This window comes from Schistocerca cancellata, chromosome 1 (assembly GCF_023864275.1).
Source record: "Schistocerca cancellata isolate TAMUIC-IGC-003103 chromosome 1, iqSchCanc2.1, whole genome shotgun sequence".
Taxonomy (NCBI): domain Eukaryota; kingdom Metazoa; phylum Arthropoda; class Insecta; order Orthoptera; family Acrididae; genus Schistocerca; species Schistocerca cancellata.
Genome location: NC_064626.1, coordinates 1,269,328,026 through 1,269,349,223, shown reverse-complemented (window position 1 = coordinate 1,269,349,223; position 21,198 = coordinate 1,269,328,026). Strand labels below are relative to the sequence as shown.

Genomic DNA, 21,198 nt, shown 5'->3' with positions numbered 1-21,198 from the left:
GTGATAGGTACATCATCCAACCCAGAGGACATTTTGAATTTCAAGCATTTAATGACTTTTCGAACTTCATGCTCATCTGTTGGGATTGCCATCATGCTGGTATTTACCATTGGAGTCATCACTGTTGGTTGTTGCTTAAATTTACTACTTAAAGTAAGGGGAATATTTACAAAATAATTGTTTACATAGTTTGCCATGACATCTTTTTCTATGGGGATATTTTCATTATTTTTAAGATTGATTTCCTGTTCTTTAGTTTGACCCCCAGTTTCTTTTTTTACCATTTTCCACATCATTCTGGACTTGTTACTAACCTGCCGTATTAATCTATCATTACTTAATAATTTTGCTTTTGCTATTACTTTGCGGTAAGTCTTTTTGTATGTCCTCACATACTCAACAAACTGCTGATCCTGACATATTTTTAACTTTAAGCTTAATAATTTCATGGTTTCACTAGACTTTTTAATTCCGGGTGTAATCCAGGTCCCTTTGGATCCAGATGATCTATAACTCAAAAGCTTTTTTGGGAAACACATTTCAAAGTATGTGTTTGTTTGTCCCAAGACCTCTGACCAAACTGCATTTTTTAAATTATTTTTGAACTGATTACAATTTTCAGTAGAGAAAAATCGTTTGTACTCCTTTTTACTTTCCTCCTCCTTGGGAGTTGCAGTGAGATAAAAGGTTAGTGCATTATGATCTGATAATTCTAAATTCACATTTGTAACTGCAACTTCATGTGTGACCACATTTGAGAAGATGTTATCTATTAGGCTTTCACTAGTAGAGTTAACAGATATATGTCGGATATGTTAATATCAGCACATTACTATCCTAATGCTCACACTTATTTGTAGTTTAAAGTGACACTTTGTGCCCCAAAGTAATATGTACAATAAGTACATTTGTAAAGAAGGTGAGCATATGTAGTATCATTTCTCTTGAAAATTTCATGTGAAACTGTAAACTTGTGACTTCTGAGTACTAATGTTCCATTAAAAATATTTATGAGACAATGCTATCAATGATGTCACTATGATAACTATTTCATGCACATTGTTCCAATCATTGATCCAATTCTGACAAATTATTTTGGTGTGTCACTGTGATCTTAAACTAAATTTGTTAAGTTGTTTAGTTGTTGGATGATCCTCATTACTCTGGGATTACAAGGAATGAGGTGGTTTCTATTTACTTGCGTATACCATGAATTGTGAATCTAGAACTGGCCATGAGTATTAATATGGTGAAAATATATTGGATTAAACCACATTTAAAACCTACTTTGTGTACTGCACACATCATATCTCACATACAAGTTTCAGTTTGCAGTATTTCAGTCCATCAAGATATGAAACTACAAGATTCCATGAAATGAAATGCAACAATAAAACCACAGGTATGCAGGATGTTGCTAGTGGTTAAGTGAACACTGAAACTATCCCCTTAGAAAGTGACAGCAGACCAAGAACTGAAAAATGTGGATCATGAAAAGTGAATCCATTGCCGAAAATTATGTGCATCTTTTGCTGACAGGAATACCATTGATATTCTTCGTGTCACCTTCAATACAAATGAGACCTTGTTCCACTTCTGTGGTAATGTTAACACAAAAAATGTGTGGTTATGGTCAATGCATAATTCTCATGCTGTGCTTGAAACATCATTGCACAGTTAGTGGAGTTAGAAAATTGGAGTGTGGGTAGCAATATCCAGACAGCTCATTATTGGAACTTTACTTTTTGAAGAAACTATGAATGCTGAAAGTCACTGTTTAATGATCCACAATTTCATTGGCCAGCTAAATGAGGATGATATCAACCACTCATGGTTTCAGCAAGATGGGGGTTTTGTGGACACAGCTAACAACACATGTTCTGCAAGAGTTTTTTGGGGAATGAGTCATCTCAGAAAACCTAAACGCCACTCACTCATCAGACCTTATTCCACCAGACTTTTTTCTTTGTGACCCAGCAAAATCTGTAGTGTATTGCAATCGCCCATGCACCCTTTGTGCCTTAAAAACAGAAATAACTGCATATGTGAGATACATATCACAATCAGGTCTTCCGAAAGTGTTTTCTAATAAAATTAAGGAGTTCAGACTTGTATAGTCATGTAGTGATGTCATTTCCCACTGTTACAACTGCATAGCAACTTGCCCTAACCATGTACTTGAGAATACAAGTTGATTGGTCTGTAATTAGAGGTCACCTGCTTATATTCACATTCATCAGCTGATATTACTACAGTATACTTTAGTCTTTCAAGAAATAATCCTTGACCTGATGACTGTTGAGGAAAGTAATTCAATGGAGGAACTATTGAGTCAGCCATGAATTTAGTACACTGGCTGAGATACTGTCATAGGCAGAAGTATTCCCACATTTCGGTGAACTAATGATTTTTGTGATCTCTCTAACAGTTGAGCTGCCTAACATTATGCTTGCGGGTGATGTATACCAGGTCTATTTTAGTAAAGTTGTAGGAACTACTTCCAACCACAAGTATTTTCCGTCTGTCTTTTCAGGTTCTGTTAGGAAGTCTAGAAATTTGTATGCACAAACAGATGAACCAACACTGCGAACAAAATAATCTACTTAGGTCCTCACAATATTGTTTCAGACTTCATCTTTCCACTGTAAAAGCAGTTGAGATTGTCATAAAAAATGTAAGATTCCTTTGAGACTAAGAAAACAAACTGTGCAACTCTTCTAGATTTGAGGAAAGCTTTTGACACTATCCCCCATAGTACACTTATCAAAAAGCTCAAATACAACAGAGTTGAAGAGAATGCTCTTCACCTTATTGAGTCATACCCAAGCAGCAGAAAACATGTGGTAACTATAAACAGCTTAAGGTCAGACTCATTAATGTTACAAAAGGTGTTAAACAGGGCTCAGTACTGAGTCCATTCCTGTTCATTGTATATATAAATGACTAACCCTCATTTTTTCCTATGTCAGGCAGTACTATATGCAGATGATACAACTATAATCACAGAATATGATGATCTAGGGGAGCTGCAACTTAATGTAAATGTAGCAATGGACTGATGCACCAACCTGTTCCAGGCAAATTATTTACAAATTAATAACAATGAAATTGAAGACACTGTTTTCAGTTTAAGTGTCTCCAATGAACATAAAAAAATCATCAAACTTAAGGTTTCCACATAGATCAGAAACTCAGCTTAGAAAAATTGTGCTCAAAACTTTCTCAAATGATTTATCTTTTGTACAAACTGAGGAATAATGTAAGCAAAACCTTGCTAGTATACACATATTTTGCATTTTTCCACTCTCACCTTACCTGTGGAACTCTTCCATGGGGTAACTGACCCAGCTCAAAAACTGTACCAGTATTCAAGTGACAAAAAAAAGGCTATCAGATGTATAGCAGCATGTACACCAAGAGAATCTTCTAAAGATCACTTCAAAGAGCTCAGTATTATGACAATCCCAGGCCCCTATATGTGTAGTTGCCTTCTGAGCGTTAAAGAGAATTTAAATAATTTTAACCTTAAGATGCCTGTATACGGTCACAACACGAGAACTGGACAGTCAATTCATATACCTTACAGCAGGCTAGCTAAGGTTCTCAACAACCACAAATCTCTAGGCCTCAGATTTTTCAATGGACTCCCAAAAGCTGTCCATTCTGTTCTCTATAGTACATTTAAGGATGTTCTAGTAGAGTGGTTTAAGAAGGAAGCATACTATTCCATAAAACAGTATGAGGAATCAGATTTAAGTGACATGAAGTTCTGATTACTGTCAAGCTAAGTTGTAATAAATCACACTATATGTAACAATGTGTCAGTAATGTAAATATCACAAAATTTTATGTGCTTTATGTCTCTTAGCTTTATATGTAAATAATTACACTTAATTGTATTTGACAACCAGCATTTGAATGTCACATTATGTATATCACTGCTGCTGTCATCAGAGAGTTAAGCATCATTTGGGTAGAAACTTTCTGGCAGATTAAAACTGTATGCTACACAAAGACTAAAACCTAGAACTTTGCCTTTTGCAGCCAGTGCACTTACCACATGCAGGAGAGCTACTCTGAAATTCAGAAACTAGCAGAGAAGCAATGGCAGAAATAGAGATGTGAGGGCAGAATGGGTAGCTCAGTTGGTAAAGACATTGCCCACAAAAGGCAAGGTTCTGGATTTGAGACCCAGTTTGGCACGCAGTTTTAGTTTGCCAGGCAGTTTCAAAACAGTGCACTTCCAACTGCAGGGTGAAAAATTCATTCTGGCTTACCAAACCACTCTTTATTGCTACCTAACAACAGTCTTTGCTCTGCTCCTGGAATGTTAAATTTTTTGTACAGAGTGCATGTACTTTTCTCTTTTTGATAATACAGCAAATAATTTCTTAATACTACTTGCAGTGAATACTTAATTCTTGATCAGAGCTTTGTGCAATAAAGCTGTATCTTCTTGCCATAAGATACTTTGATCCGCAGTGTTAGCCACACTTTAACTAGCCTTGAGCTGTAAATGTGCCTGAGCTGTTATACAGGGCAACTAGATTTTTGGTGTTCTGAAGAATATTAGAAGGAAAGAATTAAATTTCTCATGTGTAGAATGTTCTGGGTAATCTACTTTCCATTGTTCATCCAGTAAATTGTGTCTGAATTATTTAAATTAGTCGGTATTTAAGATTTTGTGAAATTGCACTTTTTCCTAAATAGCTTACGCTGATTTATGGGGTTTATGTTGGTCGTCATGGCAAGTGAGACCATTTACTATTGTACTCGCAACTGTACAATGAAATACAGTCGTGTTTAGAAATAAGTTATCAGTCACTGTTGTGTTACGTCAATATGTTTTTGTAGAGAATAATCAAGTGGGGATCAAATTGTAGCTGGACATCAGTAACTTTATGTGTCTAAGATGGAATAAATAGTGGAATCTCCATAAACTGTGATTTTCTAGTTATTTTTACTCCTTTCTATTTCTTTACCAAGGGCCTTCTGTTTCTTGTATTCTACACTCCTGGAAATTGAAATAAGAACACCGTGAATTCATTGTCCCAGGAAGGGGAAACTTTATTGACACATTCCTGTGGTCAGATACATCACATGATCACACTGACAGAACCACAGGCACATAGACACAGGCAACAGAGCATGCACAATGTCGGCACTAGTACAGTGTATATCCACCTTTCGAAGCAATGCAGGCTGCTATTCTCCCATGGAGATGATCGTAGAGATGCTGGATGTAGTCCTGTGGAACGGCTTGCCATGCCATTTCCACCTGGTGCCTCAGTTGGACCAGCGTTCGTGCTGGACGTGCAGACCTCGTGAGACGACGCTTCATCCAGTCCCAAATATGCTCAATGGGGGACAGATCCGGAGATCTTGGTGGCCAGGGTAGTTGACTTACACCTTCTAGAGCACGTTGGGTGGCACGGGATACACGCGGACGTGCATTGTCCTGTTGGAACAGCAAGTTCCCTTGCCGGTCTAGGAATGGTAGAACGATGGGTTCGATGACGGTTTGGATGTACCGTGCACTATTCAGTGTCCCCTCGACGATCACCAGTGGTGTACGGCCAGTGTAGGAGATCGCTCCCCACACCATGATGCCGGGTGTTGGCCCTGTGTGCCTCGGTCATATGCAGTCCTGATTGTGGCGCTCACCTGCACGGCGCCAAACACGCATACGACCATCATTGGCACCAAGGCAGAAGCGACTCTCATCGCTGAAGACGACACGTCTCCATTCCTCCCTCCATTCACGCCTGTCGCGACACCACTGGAGGCGGGCTGCATGATGTTGGGGCGTGAGCGGAAGACGACCTAACGGTGTGCGGGACCATAGCCCAGCTTCATGGAGACGGTTGCAAATGGTCCTCGCCGATACCCCAGGAGCAACAGTGTCCCTAATTTGCTGGGAAGTGGCGGTGCGGTCCCCTACGGCACAGCGTAGGATCCTACGGTCTTGGCGTGCATCCGTGCGTCGCTGCGGTCTGGTCCCAGGTCGACGGGCACGTGCACCTTCCGCCGACCACTGGCGACAACATCGATGTACTGTGGAGACCTCACGCCCCACGTGTTGAGCAATTCGGCGGTACGTCCACCCGGCCTCCCGCATGCCCACTATACGCCCTCGCTCAAAGTCCGTCAACTGCACATACGGTTCACGTCCACGCTGTCGCGGCATGCTACCAGTGTTAAAGACTGCGATGGAGCTCCGTATGCCACGGCAAACTGGCTGACACTGACGGCGGTGGTGCACAAATGCTGCGCAGTTAGCGCCATTCGACGGCCAACACCGCGGTTCCTGGTGTGTCCGCTGTGCTGTGCGTGTGATCATTGCTTGTACAGCCCTCTCGCAGTGTCCGGAGCAAGTATGGTGGGTCTGACACACCGGTGTCAATGTGTTCTTTTTTCCATTTCCAGGAGTGTATTTTTAAGACTGAGACCCTGGCTTGAGTAGCTACAACATTCTTATGCATTGTCTACGACCAAGCATCAGAATCAGAACTTTTTGGCTCATAAGATACAAGTAAAATAATTAATATGCTGTAAAGGACACTCATCAGCTTGCAACTGTAATAGATTATATATGTAACACAAGATTTCTTGTAACTAAACAGTCTGAATATAATTTTTATCCTGCGCAGAAGGTCAGGTCATCATTGAAAAAATTGTCAAATAAACTAATAACATTTCTGTACCAGAGTAATATGTAAATAATTTTCTTTTTATTTACTCAGTTTCAGTCTTTCAGAAGTTTTGTCTTTTTACATGTTGCATATTTTCTTTCTCATATATTGTGGAGTCTGTGCAAAAAGATTGAGTCTGTGTCTAGGAAGCATGAAACTTTCTTTGCTCCTAGAGTCACACTTCACACTTATGCCGGGAGTTATTTGGAAGAAACAGTTCACGATTATTATCTGTGAAAAAAAAAAAAAGTATAATGAAGTAACACTCAGTATATTTAGGTCCCCTAATGGTGGCGGATACGATTCTCTTGACTTTGTGCTGCACATATTTTCTGATAATTCTTTTCTGCAAATTTTACATCTACATCTATAATTTGCAAGCCACATTATGGTGTGTGGTGGAGGGTACTTTGTGTACACTGTCATTTCTCTCTTCTCCTGTCCGTTGTGTTTAGTTCATGGGAAGAACAAATGTTTGTAAGCCTCTGTGTGGGCTCGAATCTCTTTAATTTTATTTTCATGGTCTCAGAAATTTAACAGTGGACTATACTGTGCTGCAGTACACCTCTCTATTACTGCCTGTCACTGGATATGGCTGAGCAACTCTGTGAAGCTTTCGTGCTTACTAAATGAACCTCTAACAAAACATGCTGTTCTTCTTAGGATCTTCTCTATTTCCTCTGTCTACCTTATCTGGTCCAGATCCCAGACTGACAAGAAATATTCAAGTATTGGTTGAAAGAGTGTTTTGTAAGTCACTTCCATTGTTGATGGACTAAATTTCATTTCATGAGGATTTTTCCAATGAATCTGAGGCTGACATCTGCTTTACTGGCAATAAATGACCTACTAAATGGTAGGATACTGGGTAGTATTGATAGGGATACAAATATAAATGAATGTCAAGTTTGTTTGTGTGGCCATCATCTGCAGCAAGCACACAAATACCCATTTAGTAATTTGCAGCAAGAAATGGCAGTTTTTATTTACAAACTGAATGTATAAGAGAGGAAATGGAAGCCAGTGACTGCTTTTTGTTTCTTTGTTTTGCACGTAATTAGAACCTTACTTCATTCTGTGTTAGTCCTTAAGGAATAAAATTGCACTTTATGAATAAGAAAAATTAGTTGATCGCATAATTACCGTGTTTTTATGTAAACAAAGCAATTACTTTTGAGGCAATACAGTTTAAGTACATATATTTGCCTCAAACGTACACACACACACACACACACACACACACACACACACAGATAACATCATGATAAAAGAGTTCTCTGTTGTTGGTAAATGTGAAAAATGTTTTGCGTTTTTTTTATTTTATCTTTATTTTGAAGTAATGCATTTTCTAGCACTGTGTGATAAGTCTGTATTGTTTTCTTTATTTTTTTGTACAACATCCCTCTGTTTCACGTTACAAATCGACAATTTTCGAATAAAACCTGAATTAAACATTGACAATTTCAGCTTTGTTATAAATACTGTTTATTCTTAAGCAACAGACAGGTGGATAACTATGTAGAACAACAATGTTCCGCATGTTACCCTTGATATATCCTTACTCAGTTTCTAGACGGTTCATCTCTTCCAGTTTTTTGGGGAATCTAGTACGACGCTGTTCGCATACGCAAAGAAAGCTATTGTTATGACATAATGCCCGATAGGTCCGCAACACACCCAACGAACAGGTAATACAGATACGACTTTAATTGATCTGAGCTACGTGCAAAACTACCATAGCTACTTGTGGTAGCCTACGGTAGTTTTAAAAATTCAATACCTGGTCTTTCCAGGGTCGTAGCTCGTAGCGTCTCGCCATTCTGCCACTAGATGTCACACGCAGCGGGTCGTCGAGGGAGTGGCCAACGTCGCTACTTTACGGCAGCCATGTTTCTGCCTACCTGGGGCGGGACGTACGAATGGGCGATAGCCGAGTGCAAACTCCATCTTTATACCTCTGGCATTGAGGCAAAGACATAACATGAAATTGCGGAAAATACGGTAGTAAACGTATTTTGAACTACTGTATGCTTATTGGATCCATAATACATCTCCTTAGCGCTATTTACGCTGACAGTATATGGAGTTCAATACCGTACATGTAAAGCATATGTATGGAGCTTCAAATTTCTGCTTAGGAGCTCGTTCAGGAGACAAGTCACTGACCTAGCACGAACATAGACTACAGATTTGGGTATTTTAAGATTTGTTTTCTGTGGAGGAACGAGCATACGAAATGCGCCAGTATTATTGATGGAATTTTCTGGAAGGTTTTAATATGTGAGGAAGTTTAATTTCAGCGCACACTACTCTGTAGAGCGAAAAATTCATTCTGGGATATTATTGATGTCTATAAGTAATTTCACATATCTATAAGTAATTTCACATATCTATGTCAAATTATATTTTGTTTCTTGTGACCAATGATTGAAAATAAAAAGGTGTTATCTTAATCAGAAAGTTATGATTCAATATTTGTTTATCATAATTTGTCCTTGACAAAAATATAGAATCTAAATTAAAGTAAACAATGCTGTAGGGGAGATTCGAACCTGAAACGCTTAAATTACCTACCATTCCTCGAAGCTACAAGCATCTGTTTGACTTCAGTGAAAAATTTAATACTTAATAGAGCTCGGAAATCCTCTCATTTTTATAAGCAACGTTTTTGACTTTCTGTTTTGTAACATTGTGTCGCATTATATTAGAAGCGATTTTTTACTTTCTCTTTTTTAAATTGTGTTGCACTGTGTTAGGAAACTGGTGATGTTTCAAATTTTTTTCTTTTCTTTATTGTAATTTCATTCGCCTGCCCCATATGGGTAAGGGAAGGCTGGCAGTGGCACAGTCCACTGCTCTTCCGCCAAATTGCTTTACAAAAATACAGAAAGTGGAACTCTTACATAAAAAGGGGGATAAAAAGGGGGACATAAAATACATATTAATTGGAATTAATTGGAGATGATGTGTGTTAAAATATACACTAATACGGGGACATGCACTGGGGGACAGTTAAAAAGTCGACAAAGTTAAAAGAAAACAGCTGGCAGATGTTTCAAATTTCATAAATATATACAAAGAAATCGAACAGGGTCAGTCGACAAGGTCCCCTTATGAGATAAGCGCACATGTATACAATCATAAGCGTAAATTCTGTTCAAACTGCTGTCTGGCCAGAATGCAAACACATAAAAAGTGCGTGACAAATCCGACAATTACTCAAAATACATTGCGGTCATTTTCAAAGCTCTGGAAAAGAACGACTGACTATATGTGACATCTACCGGCAAGTTCTAGGTACTGGGGGCGTCACGTCACGAGCCGCGACCCCAGAAAGCTCAGGATTTAACGCTGAATCTCCTGGGATAGCAGAGTGAACTGGGTTTCACACAATCATTGTTTTCTCCTGAAATGTCATCATACGCGAGCATGAAACATGTCCCAAAATTATACAACATAAGAAATGTAGGCCAATAGTTCTGTGTACCATTTGATGACCGCTCCTGAAAACGGGAATGACCTGCGGTTTTTTCCAATCATTTGGAACGTTTCGCTCATCTAAAGACATACAGTACACTGCTGTTATAAGAGGGCCAAGTTCTTTCACATAATCTGTGTAAAATCGAACTGGTATCCCCTCAGGCTCAGAGGCGTGATCTTTGTTGAGCGCTTTCAGTTGCTGTTATATCCCATGGTCACTTATTTCGATCTCTGTCTCTTTTTCTCATTTGTTCGACGATTTAAAGGAGGAAACAGGCTCTACAACGTGATCTTTCTCTGTGAAACAGTTTTGGAAACAGACGTTCAGTATTTCCGCCTTTTATGTGTCATCTTCTGTTTCACGGCCATTAGGAATAAAATAGATAACTAAAATTTTACTGTCGTTCAACTGTTACAGGAATAGACAACGTCAAGTTGCAAATGTATATAAATATACAGTAGATACACAAAAAAGATTACTTCATAAAAGCTAAAAACTACAATAAGATTCCAATAAAGTACAATATTTAAGTAAAAACGATTTGAACAAAACGTATTGCATTAACAATGTTATAGAAATTGTGGTTCACTCTCCAAAGAATTGCCACTATGCTGTCACATTTTCACATTAATAATATTCATTAATTGAGTAAAAAGGATTTGTGCAAGTCAAGTGGAGCTTCTACCCATTCTAGAGGCAATTTGTTAAACGTTTTCAACCTACCATTTCATAGCTGTTCAATATTTTATGTAGTCTGCAGTAAGTAGTAGTAGTAGTAGCTTTATACATATGTAGATCTCTTTTTACAAGGATATAGGACATGTCCAAGTATTTAGAAGTTTAGGCCAATTTAAAATAAGCTAATTCGTATACACATATATTTACAGACTTCTAGATAGATACAATCATTAGATTTACTCCTGGAATAAATACTTTTTTTTTACAAATAACTTATTAAATGATGTAATGCCACACTCTTCAGTCATATCTCAGTATCAGTCACTGTACACACTATACACACATTGTTTCATAACCCTTCACTCAGTACACACACATACATACACACACACACACACACACACACACACACGCGCGCGCGCGCACACAGACACTGGTGATCTCTGGGCCATTTTCTGTACCACAACTTCCCATTTGCTATCCTGAAAAACTGAGTGAGATGCTAATGAGTGAGATGTTGAGCTCAGAAAGAGGAAGAGGTGTTAGTATTGTTCTATGCATAGTAAGTATTTCTAGAAAGGAAGGAAGTTTCATATCAGCGCACACTCCGCTGCAGAGTGAAAATTTCATTCTGGATACATCCCCCAGGCTGCGGCTAAGCCATGTCTCTGCAATATCCTTTCTTTCAGGAGTGCTAGTTCTGCAAGGTTCGCAGGAGAGCTTCTGTAAAGTTTGGAAGGTAGGAGAAGAGATACTGGCAGAAGTAAAGCTGTGAGTACCGGACGTGAGTCGTGCTTCGGTAGCTCAGTTGGTAGAGCACTTGCCCGCGAAAGGCAAAGGTCCTGAGCTCGAGTCTCGGTCGGGCACACAGTTTTAATCTGCCAGGAAGTTTCATATCAGCGCACACTCCGGTGCAGAGTGAAAATTTCATTCTGATAAGTTGAGTCTATCTCTTGTTGCATGGTCATGGAGAGAGCTGTTTGTGCAGTAATTACCAATGTTATATTTTATGTGTACAACTGACTGGTAAAAGTATTCACATGGAGCAATTAAAATCCCCAGTGTTTTGAACAGATACTTACAATGAGCTCGACTAGCATTTTTGGTTATTATTCTTGTGGCTCTTTTCTAGAGTTTGAAAATTGTGTTCATATTTTGTGCGTTTGTTGCCCAAAAAAGAATGCCATAGTTACGTGAATATGCCTATTATTTCTAGCGTCATGAGAGTGTAAATTCTGTCTAAGTTGGTATACTAATACGTTATTCATTGTGTACAAGAAAAGAGTGTAAATGTACAAGTTTATTAGTAAATATTTTCAGATCAATTAACAATGGTCGGCAGTGGGAAAATTTTTCTGAGTTTGTAGTAATCCTATAACTTTCATTTGAAGTACGAGAATATCCTGAACATGTGTGTTATTGCCCCAAAATAAATACCTGTAGGATACAATACTGTGAAAAAAGTAAAATAGACTGATGACACATAAAACAAAGGTACACGATTTTTTAAATTTCTTCACACGTACTCCTCTCTAGTCAACGTTGCACTAACATACTAAATGTGTGGATCCCAAGACAACTTACTATCAATGACAATACCTAAAAAACTTTACCTAAACAGTCTTCTAATGGCTAATATCTTAAACTATACACAATTTGTCGAGTTTTACTCTCACTGAGCAAGTATCCATTAGCTCTAAACGACATTGGTACTTGTGAAAGAGTGTTTCTAGTCACAGTATGAAGAGTCTCAAAGCCTGGACTGACATCGGAAAAAAGTATATCACCAACGTAGAGAATGGAGTGAGTATTTATATAAAATGACAAAAATTAATCGACCGAGCGGGGTGGCGCAGTGGTTATACACTGGACTCGCATTCGGGAGGACGACGGTTCAATCCCGCGTCCGGCCATCCTGATTTAGATTTTCCGTGATTTCCCTAAATCGCTCCAGGCAAATGCCGGGATGGTTCCTCTGAAAGGGCACGGCCGACTTCCTTGCCAATCCTTCCCTAATCCGATGAGATCGATGACCACGCTGTCTGGTCTCCTTCCCCAAACCAACCAACCAACCAAAAATTAATCATTAGAATAAATAACAAAATTTCCAAAATTGAACCTTGTGGCACACCACACTTCATTTCAGCTAGCTGCTATCTCTCCTTCTTGATACACACAATTTGTTTACAGTTATTAAGAAATAATTCAAATTCGTTATCTACTTTATTGTTAATGATTCCAATTAATTTGTTGAGAAGTGAAGCATGCTGTACACAGTCAAAGCCCTTGCTAGTATCGCAAAAAGTAGCCTGAGCGAAGTTTTTCTGTGCATAAACACTAAGCACCTTTTTAATCAAAGAGTCCATATCTTGAACAGTCGATCTGCCCTTCCTAATGCCAAATTGCGCAGCGGAAATAACGTTATTATATTCCAACTCGTAACAGACGACCAAGTGTGTGGACAGATAGCTTAGATCCGTTTACTGATTTAGCGTGAGACCAAAACTTATTACGATTTCTGTGAAATCGGTAGACAGAATTTTACTTTCATATTCGTTGAATGGTTCACACATGCACTGATTTTGACATTGTTTACATTTTATTTGTCTGTAAGACACTGGCTACTTTTAAATTTGCAGTGAACCTCTCTTTGCTTTAGTGGCAGCTTTCTAACATGGTAGTCGAACCGTGGAGGGTCTTTCAGTTCATCACAGTTTTGTTTGGCACATACCTGAATATAATTTATCTTAGATGGTTTCGTCTTAAATTGCATCAGCTGTGTTTTTGAAATATTCAATTTTAGGCAATTCAAATGGAACTGGACTTCTAGGTTATCTAGAGTTTCTATGAAATTTTCGGGTGTTTCTTCTCCATTTTTATTTTCTGTCAGTACTGATGTGTCATCAGCAAACAAAATTGAATGATAGTTTATGTTAATTGGTAAGTCATTCACATGAAAAAGAAACAGGATTGTGTCTAGAACTGAGCCTTATGGTACCCCTGTGAAACAGTTCTTCACTCTGGGGAGTACTTTTCTTTGCTTGATGTTATGACAGTTCTATGCTTTGTTGCTGTTAGATATGACTTACACCACTGTAAGGTACTACTAAAAACTCCATACTTTTTCGTTTTGTGCAATAATAAGGAGTGTTTCACATGGTTGAACGTTTTCGATAAATCACAGAAGTTCCTGCAGCTTTTCGTGATTTCTCTAAAGTGGGACTAACTTTATTACGAATCTATTAACTGTATTAATTGAACTTCTGTCATTTTGGAAGCCAAATTAATTTTTGAGATTACATTAAATTTGTGACAAACTGAACTGAACAGAACTGAATAGATTATTTCAAATACTTGAGACAACAAGAGAAGAAGGGAAATCGTATGGTAATTTTCCATACGTTCTTTGGAGCCTTTTTCAAGTGATGATTTCACTTGTGCATAATTTGAAAAGTCTGAAAAGGAAGTTTTTCACGTGACTGATAATTGTTTTTTAGGGTGTGTGCCCTATTGTATCTGAAGCTGCTTTAATTATTTTGGCAGATATTTCAATTCATCCTACAGAATTTTTATTTTTTAGCTTTAATACCTATCTTTTCTACATCTTTTAGTCTTACTTTGTCACATTTATTGGACTCTCAGTCTTGTTCTGATTTGAGCCAAATAATGAAAATTACCTCCATAGGAGTATACATCAGTATCAGATTTTGCTACCTTTATACAGAATTCATTAAAATTTTCCAACATCTGAGCAAGATTTACTTCTATTTTGCTTGTATCCTTATTTCAAATCTTTTCTGATTGCTATGTTTGACTCCAAGTTCAGATTTGCGAACCTTCCAAATGACCTTGGAGTTATTTTTATGCTTTTTAATGAATTTAGAGTTTTCCATTTCATTTGCTGCATTTAGAACCTTCATAAACAGTTTTTATACGATTTAACATAGTTAATATACTGAGAAGTCTTATTGGATTTCAGCTCAACATGTATCTGCCTCTTTCTAGTACCTAGATATTTTTATGCCAGTGGTAATCCACTGTGGTATATTCGCTCTCTTTCACTGGCGGACTGTAGTCGGAAGTATTTCTTTGAAATACATATAAAGACATATCCACATTTTTTGGACATGGGCTTTCATCTTGTATTGAACAATCTATGTCATTCAATCTGCATCTGAACAAGCATACATTTTTTCACTGAACTGTCTTTTCATGAAACATCTCCATCCATTTTCTTAATTTATTTTTAGTAATAGTTTTCCAGAACAGGCAGAGAAGCAAACACGTACATTCGTAAAATTTTTGATTCGCCCAATTTGTTTTTTAAATTCCAGACAATTTCACAAAGTTTTCAGCAGAAGTTTTAGAGAATTCAATTTTGGATAAGTGATGGTAATAACGTTAACTGATACTGTTTGAATTTGTCAGATAATCTGCTTTTATTAATGCCACACCACACGTGAATTCATGTTAAACCGGAGAAAACAATGCTCAGCGTTAAGGAAGTTGTACAGTGTACATACAATTTCACAATGCTTTCACAACCAATGTCCAAAAATGTTTCCACCGAGTTCAATGTATTTAGCTGCACGTGTATGAACAGATTTTGTTGCTTGTTTCAGTTTCACAGTGTTGTTCTTAATTTCGTCTGTTGCATTCAGAATGCGAGCAAGTAAAGCCTCACATGTATTGACTTTGTCCTCACAAACTATGTCTTTCATCCATCCTCATACACAAAAATCCATTGGTGTTAAATCGGGCAGTCTGCGTGGCCACAGACGTGTAGACCACGAACAATCCATTTCTGGGGAAAATGTTCATTTAAATGTGTAGTAACGGCGTTGGTGAAAGTTGGAGACGCGCCGTCACGTTGAAAATTTATTTGCAATCGCGTAGCAAGTGGAACATCTTCGAGCAAGCGGGGCATTTCTGCTTGAAGGAATTATAAGTAGGCCTCGCCAGTTACACGTCCTGGGAAAGTGAATGGTCCAATAAAGTGTGTGTTGATTATACTACACCACATTTATGCTAAATAGCTGCTGGAAATTGCGTTTCACCGTTGCATGTGGATTTGCTTCAGACCATACGTGCTCGTTACGTAAATTGTTTATACCACCTAGAGTAAACTGTGCCTCATCAGCAAATAAAATGAATTTTGTAACCGCCGATTAGTATTTAACTAGTAGCACAACTCCAAGCCAAGGTCAGGATCTTCCGTATGTAAATGAAGCACTTTTAGGATATGGTAAGGATCCAGGTTATTGTACATCGGTGTACGCCATACTTTAGATTGTGAAATCTCTAATCGTTGCGAGATACGTCATGTACTGGTACCTGGGCTACGTTGAACAGCATCCATAATAAATTCAACATCATCCTCCCGTATCGAGCGCTCGTACTGAATATTAACGCTAGGTAGACAACCTGTCTTCCGTAACATTCGGAACACTCCGCTAATGATTCGTGCATTCGGAATCATCGGAGCTGGATACCGTACGCGATTTTCGTTAACTGCACCGTTAACATTACCATCACATTTTCCATACATAAATGCAATATCGGCGTATTCCTCTGTCGTAAATTTGAAAGGCATCCCTATTTGATAAGTACTCTACAAACTGCAACACGTACTAAGTGGTTTCACTAAATTTACAGTTGTTATTAAATGGTTTCACTGAAAAATACAGAGAAATTACTCGTTTAAAGGCTAGGAAACGACTGAAACAACTCTCTAACGTTTGCAAACAATGACATAAACATTTCTACATTCTTAATGAAAGTAAACAAATTTACTTGTACAGTAACCTTTGCTTCTCTGGATGTCCTGGAAAACTACTGCAGATACACGTCTGGGACATGTTTTATTAGATTCATCAGACCAATAACAACAAAGTAAATGGAAATCGTGCTTTACTTTAACCTCGTACAGTTTTGTGATGACTTCATATCAGTGAAGTTGCTAAATTTGAAGCAGAATCTTTTATTAGCCGAAACTCTGTAAGTAAACATTTGCGGACCTATGATTATGTGAACTTTTTTCTTTAGTTTCACTTATAGAATAACATATTAAAATATTTTCATATCTTCGTGAATTACCCTGTATATATTAAGCTCTCAAACATCTTGTTTTACTTCAAAGTAATTCATTCTGGTAAGTTAAATTTACCCTCTTTAAGCAAAAATAGCATAGGATTTTATGTTATTGTAGTGATGGTCAGTTGTTGATACAGTGTAGAGAACATTTTTTTAAAAGCTGTGTCTGTTCTTGGGTGGCTCCGTAAACTTTCCCGGTGTAGTAATTGGTTGTCTTCGCGTCGGGTCTCCAGCCGGAACATCTCGTCATCTGGATACAATTCTGTTCTTAATGAACGTCTTGTTTTTTCGCATCTTAAAAGTTCTCCTCTATGGTGGGAGCTGAAAAACATCACGTATTGTACATTACTTGAAGTATATTTGCAGAAACAGTGATATAAGGGAGAGTAGTGTAACTAGAAGATGGTATACCTAGGAACACATAATGCGCTTTGGTAGGTACTTCAACCTAGTCACTGATTTTACAATCACACGAAGGAATAGACACTAGAAACTACCATAAGCGGTTTCTACCATTTTTTACAGATTTTATTTTTGTTAGAAATGAGGCTGTGTTTTGTTCAGATTTTGTAAATATTTCGAGTTCTACCCGTTTAAGTGCTGTGTGGTGTAGTAAAGGTATTTGGAATATGTTGTAAATTACCCAGTTACAGGTTTTTGTGGTGAGTAAAATTTATTTATGTGAAATGTGGACAGTGAAGCCATACTTCATCGCTTCATCGGTCGTGTACCGTGTTGTACTTTGGAACAGAAGGTAGCGTTTGACATGGAACATGTGGTACTTGTTAATGAACTGAGCTTCTTTAATGTCTCAGAAACTTTACTTGTCTCGAAAATGAAAATGTGTGCTAGCGTCCAACAGTTAGTATTTAAAAATGTATTTAAAATTATAAATGGTTTTTAATAAAACTGCACTTCCGCATAATTTGATTTCACTTACTAATAACACTTGTGTAGTAGAATAATAATGTTACAGATAGGCGATTAAATATAGTATTGACAAATTTTCTCGTTTCCAACGCTTTTAAATTTCAACAGAGTATTTGTACCTAGGTACATGACCATGTTGAATCTTGGAAAATTTTACCACATTTAGAAAAACCTTAATTTTCGGCAGTTATTTCCGTAATTTCAGAAAAAGGCTGCTACAAGTTAAAAGTGAACCAAGATACAACACTCTCCCATATTCCATAAGAAAATATTATGTGGCAGACACAAAATATAATAAAGTGATTTTGCGTAATAAGAGACTTCTTTTTTAGGTTGTACCGTCAGGAGGTCGCACTTGGAAAAACTGGAATTTGCGGAGATTAATTCTTGCTGCGATGGGCAGGGAGGGCCTGTTGGCAGTCCTGTACGCTGCCTCGGCAGTCTTGTCCGTCGTGACGGTCGCTGCATCCACCACGGTGTGGCTCCACTGGAGTGAGATCCTGGACAACTGCGCCTCCAGATACTGCGGCTGCATTCTTAATGGGGAGAGTTCACCCATCATGTTCAGTGGCGGAGAAATCCAGCTGTGCCATTTTGTGTCATTTGCGCCGCTGCCTGTTTTTGCAATAGCTCTGATTTTGAGCTGTTACTACGGCTATAAGGCCTGTATGTACAAGAAAGTAACCAGAAGGACTTCTAAAAGAAGGTATCATGTTTTTTACCTTACCATTGTTATTTACTTCATTATAAATGAATGGGGAGAACCTATATTATGCTACATGTATCTAACATTGTGACTCACACTCTCAAATTATCAGTGATCTTAACTGTCATTGATGAAACATTCTCATACAACAAATTGTTATCAGACATTTATGTTCAGTCATACATCACAATTGGCAGTAGTAAAGCTCACTTGCAATATACAGGGTGTTTCACAATTCATATTACAAACTTTTAGTGGTTGTAGAGAGGACTTAGTAGATCAAGTTGTACATAGGAACCCATGTGTAAAAACGTTATCCAACAATGGTACAGAGAGTCAAAGTTATAGGCGCCTGTAAATGTTGTGTATATACAGGGTGATTCTGTGACCATCTTATAAGACTTTCAAGGATGGTAGAGACGGATAAACGTATCAATTTGAAGTAAGGTCCTTGGTCCGGAAACCGTCGAGTCGAAAATACAAGCGAAAATCATTCGATACCTCTCACAGTGGCACTGAAGTTGGTAAAAATGTAGGGTATGGAACTTTCACAGGTGCCAGTATGGAGCAAGACAAGAAAAAATGCACTCCAAAAAAGCATCGTGAGGAGCTGTAAGTACTTGTCCAGCTTCTCTAGAATGAAACACATCTCCACTATAGAAGAAGTGCTCATAGCCCCCCCAGGTATGCATTTTAGAGCCCTTGTTTACTACACGAAATTTGTAACATCTTCACGAAATCACCCCGTGGCGCTCTGTAGGGTCTTTGGAGGCCGTTTGCGGAGGTGGGTTCCTGCGTAAAATTTGATCTACTAAGTCCCCTATACAACCTCAAGAAGTGTGAATCATGTGTTGCGAAACAGTCTGTAAATCAATGTGTTTCAGTCCTGCATAGCTCTGTGTGAAATTATTGTTGCGACTTCCGAGTTAAACTAAAATCTTTAAAAAAATAAAATCTTGCTTTGAGTTATTTTAGTTCCAGCAGTCGATATGTAATAGAGAACTTAATATTCTGCAATTCGAGTTATTGAATGACTAAAGATTTGTAAAGAATTTTGACTTCAGCATACTTCACATAAAACACACTGTTAATCTTTATTAGTCACCTTATTTTAAAGAATTTGACAAATGCAAATTGTTATTTGATTGTTCATCACATAACCTTTCATTGAACTGCACGGAGAAATAGTACTGCAGCTCTCGCGTCAGATAACAGCAATCAGATCAGGGTACAGTTCATTTTAAACTGAGATGATAACGACTTACATGAGTAATGGATCATGCCTACTGGGATAGGCTCTAAGTTATAAAAAAAACACGCTGCAGTGTCACCAAAGGTTTTGTATGCAGTTGAATGCTCGCTTCGCTCCAAAGTGAGAACGAGAGGCCCGACTGTACAACCATGCAAAATACTTAGCTGCGATTTTGCACTTGTCCATTGTCAGGGTTTCATTGTACACTGCACAGCACAGCTCACCAGGAACTGCATTTGTAGCACCATGTAAATACACTCCTGGAAATTGAAATAAGAACACCGTGAATTCATTGTCCCAGGAAGGGGAAGCTTTATTGACACATTCCTGGGGTCAGATACATCACATGATCACACTGACAGAACCACAGGCACATAGACACAGGCAACAGAGCATGCACAATGTCGGCACTAGTACAGTGTATATCCACCTTTCGCAGCAATGCAGGCTGCTATTCTCCCATGGAGACGATCGTAGAAATGCTGGATGTAGTCCTGTGGAACGGCTTGCCATGCCATTTCCACCTGGCGCCTCAGTTGGACCAGCGTTCGTGCTGGACGTGCAGACCGCGTGAGACGACGCTTCATCCAGTCCCAAACATGCTCAATGGGGGACAGATCCGGAGATCTTGCTGGCCAGGGTAGTTGACTTACACCTTCTAGAGCACGTTGGGTGGCACGGGATACATGCGGACGTGCATTGTCCTGTTGGAACAGCAAGTTCCCTTGCTGGTCTAGGAATGGTAGAACGATGGGTTCGATGACGGTTTGGATGTACCGTGCACTATTCAGTGTCCCCTCGACGATCACCAGTGGTGTACGGCCAGTGTAGGAGATCGCTCCCCACACCATGATGCCGGGTGTTGGCCCTGTGTGCCTCGGTCGTATGCAGTCCTGATTGTGGCGCTCACCTGCACGGCGCCAAACACGCATACGACCATCATTGGCACCAAGGCAGAAGCGACTCTCATCGCTGAAGACGACACGTCTCCATTCGTCCCTCCATTCACGCCTGTCGCAACACCACTGGAGGCGGGCTGCACGATGTTGGGGCGTGAGCGGAAGACGGCCTAACGGTGTGCGGGACCGTAGCCCAGCTTCATGGAGACGGTTGCGAATGGTCCTCGCCGATACCCCAGGAGCAACAGTGTCCCTAATTTGCTGGGAAGTGGCGGTGCGATCCCCTACGGCACTGCGTAGGATCCTACGGTCTCGGCGTGCATCCGTGCGTCGCTGCGGTCCGGTCCCAGGTCGACGGGCACGTGCACCTTCCGCCGACCACTGGCGACAACATCGATGTACTGTGGAGACCTCACGCCCCACGTGTTGAGCAATTCGGCGGTACGTCCACCCGGCCTCCCGCATGC

General features: G+C 39.1%; 1 protein-coding gene across 1 annotated transcript in view; it reads left to right on the top strand.

The window, feature by feature from the left end:
• LOC126145508 (uncharacterized) overlaps positions 1-21,198 on the top strand; it is a 65,486-nt gene that overhangs the window by 5,972 nt on the left and 38,316 nt on the right. The window contains exon 2 of the mRNA XM_049915566.1: positions 18,207-18,580. Coding sequence (XP_049771523.1) covers positions 18,270-18,580 — 311 coding nt within the window. The 5' untranslated portion in view covers positions 18,207-18,269. The remainder of the gene's footprint in view (positions 1-18,206; positions 18,581-21,198) is intronic.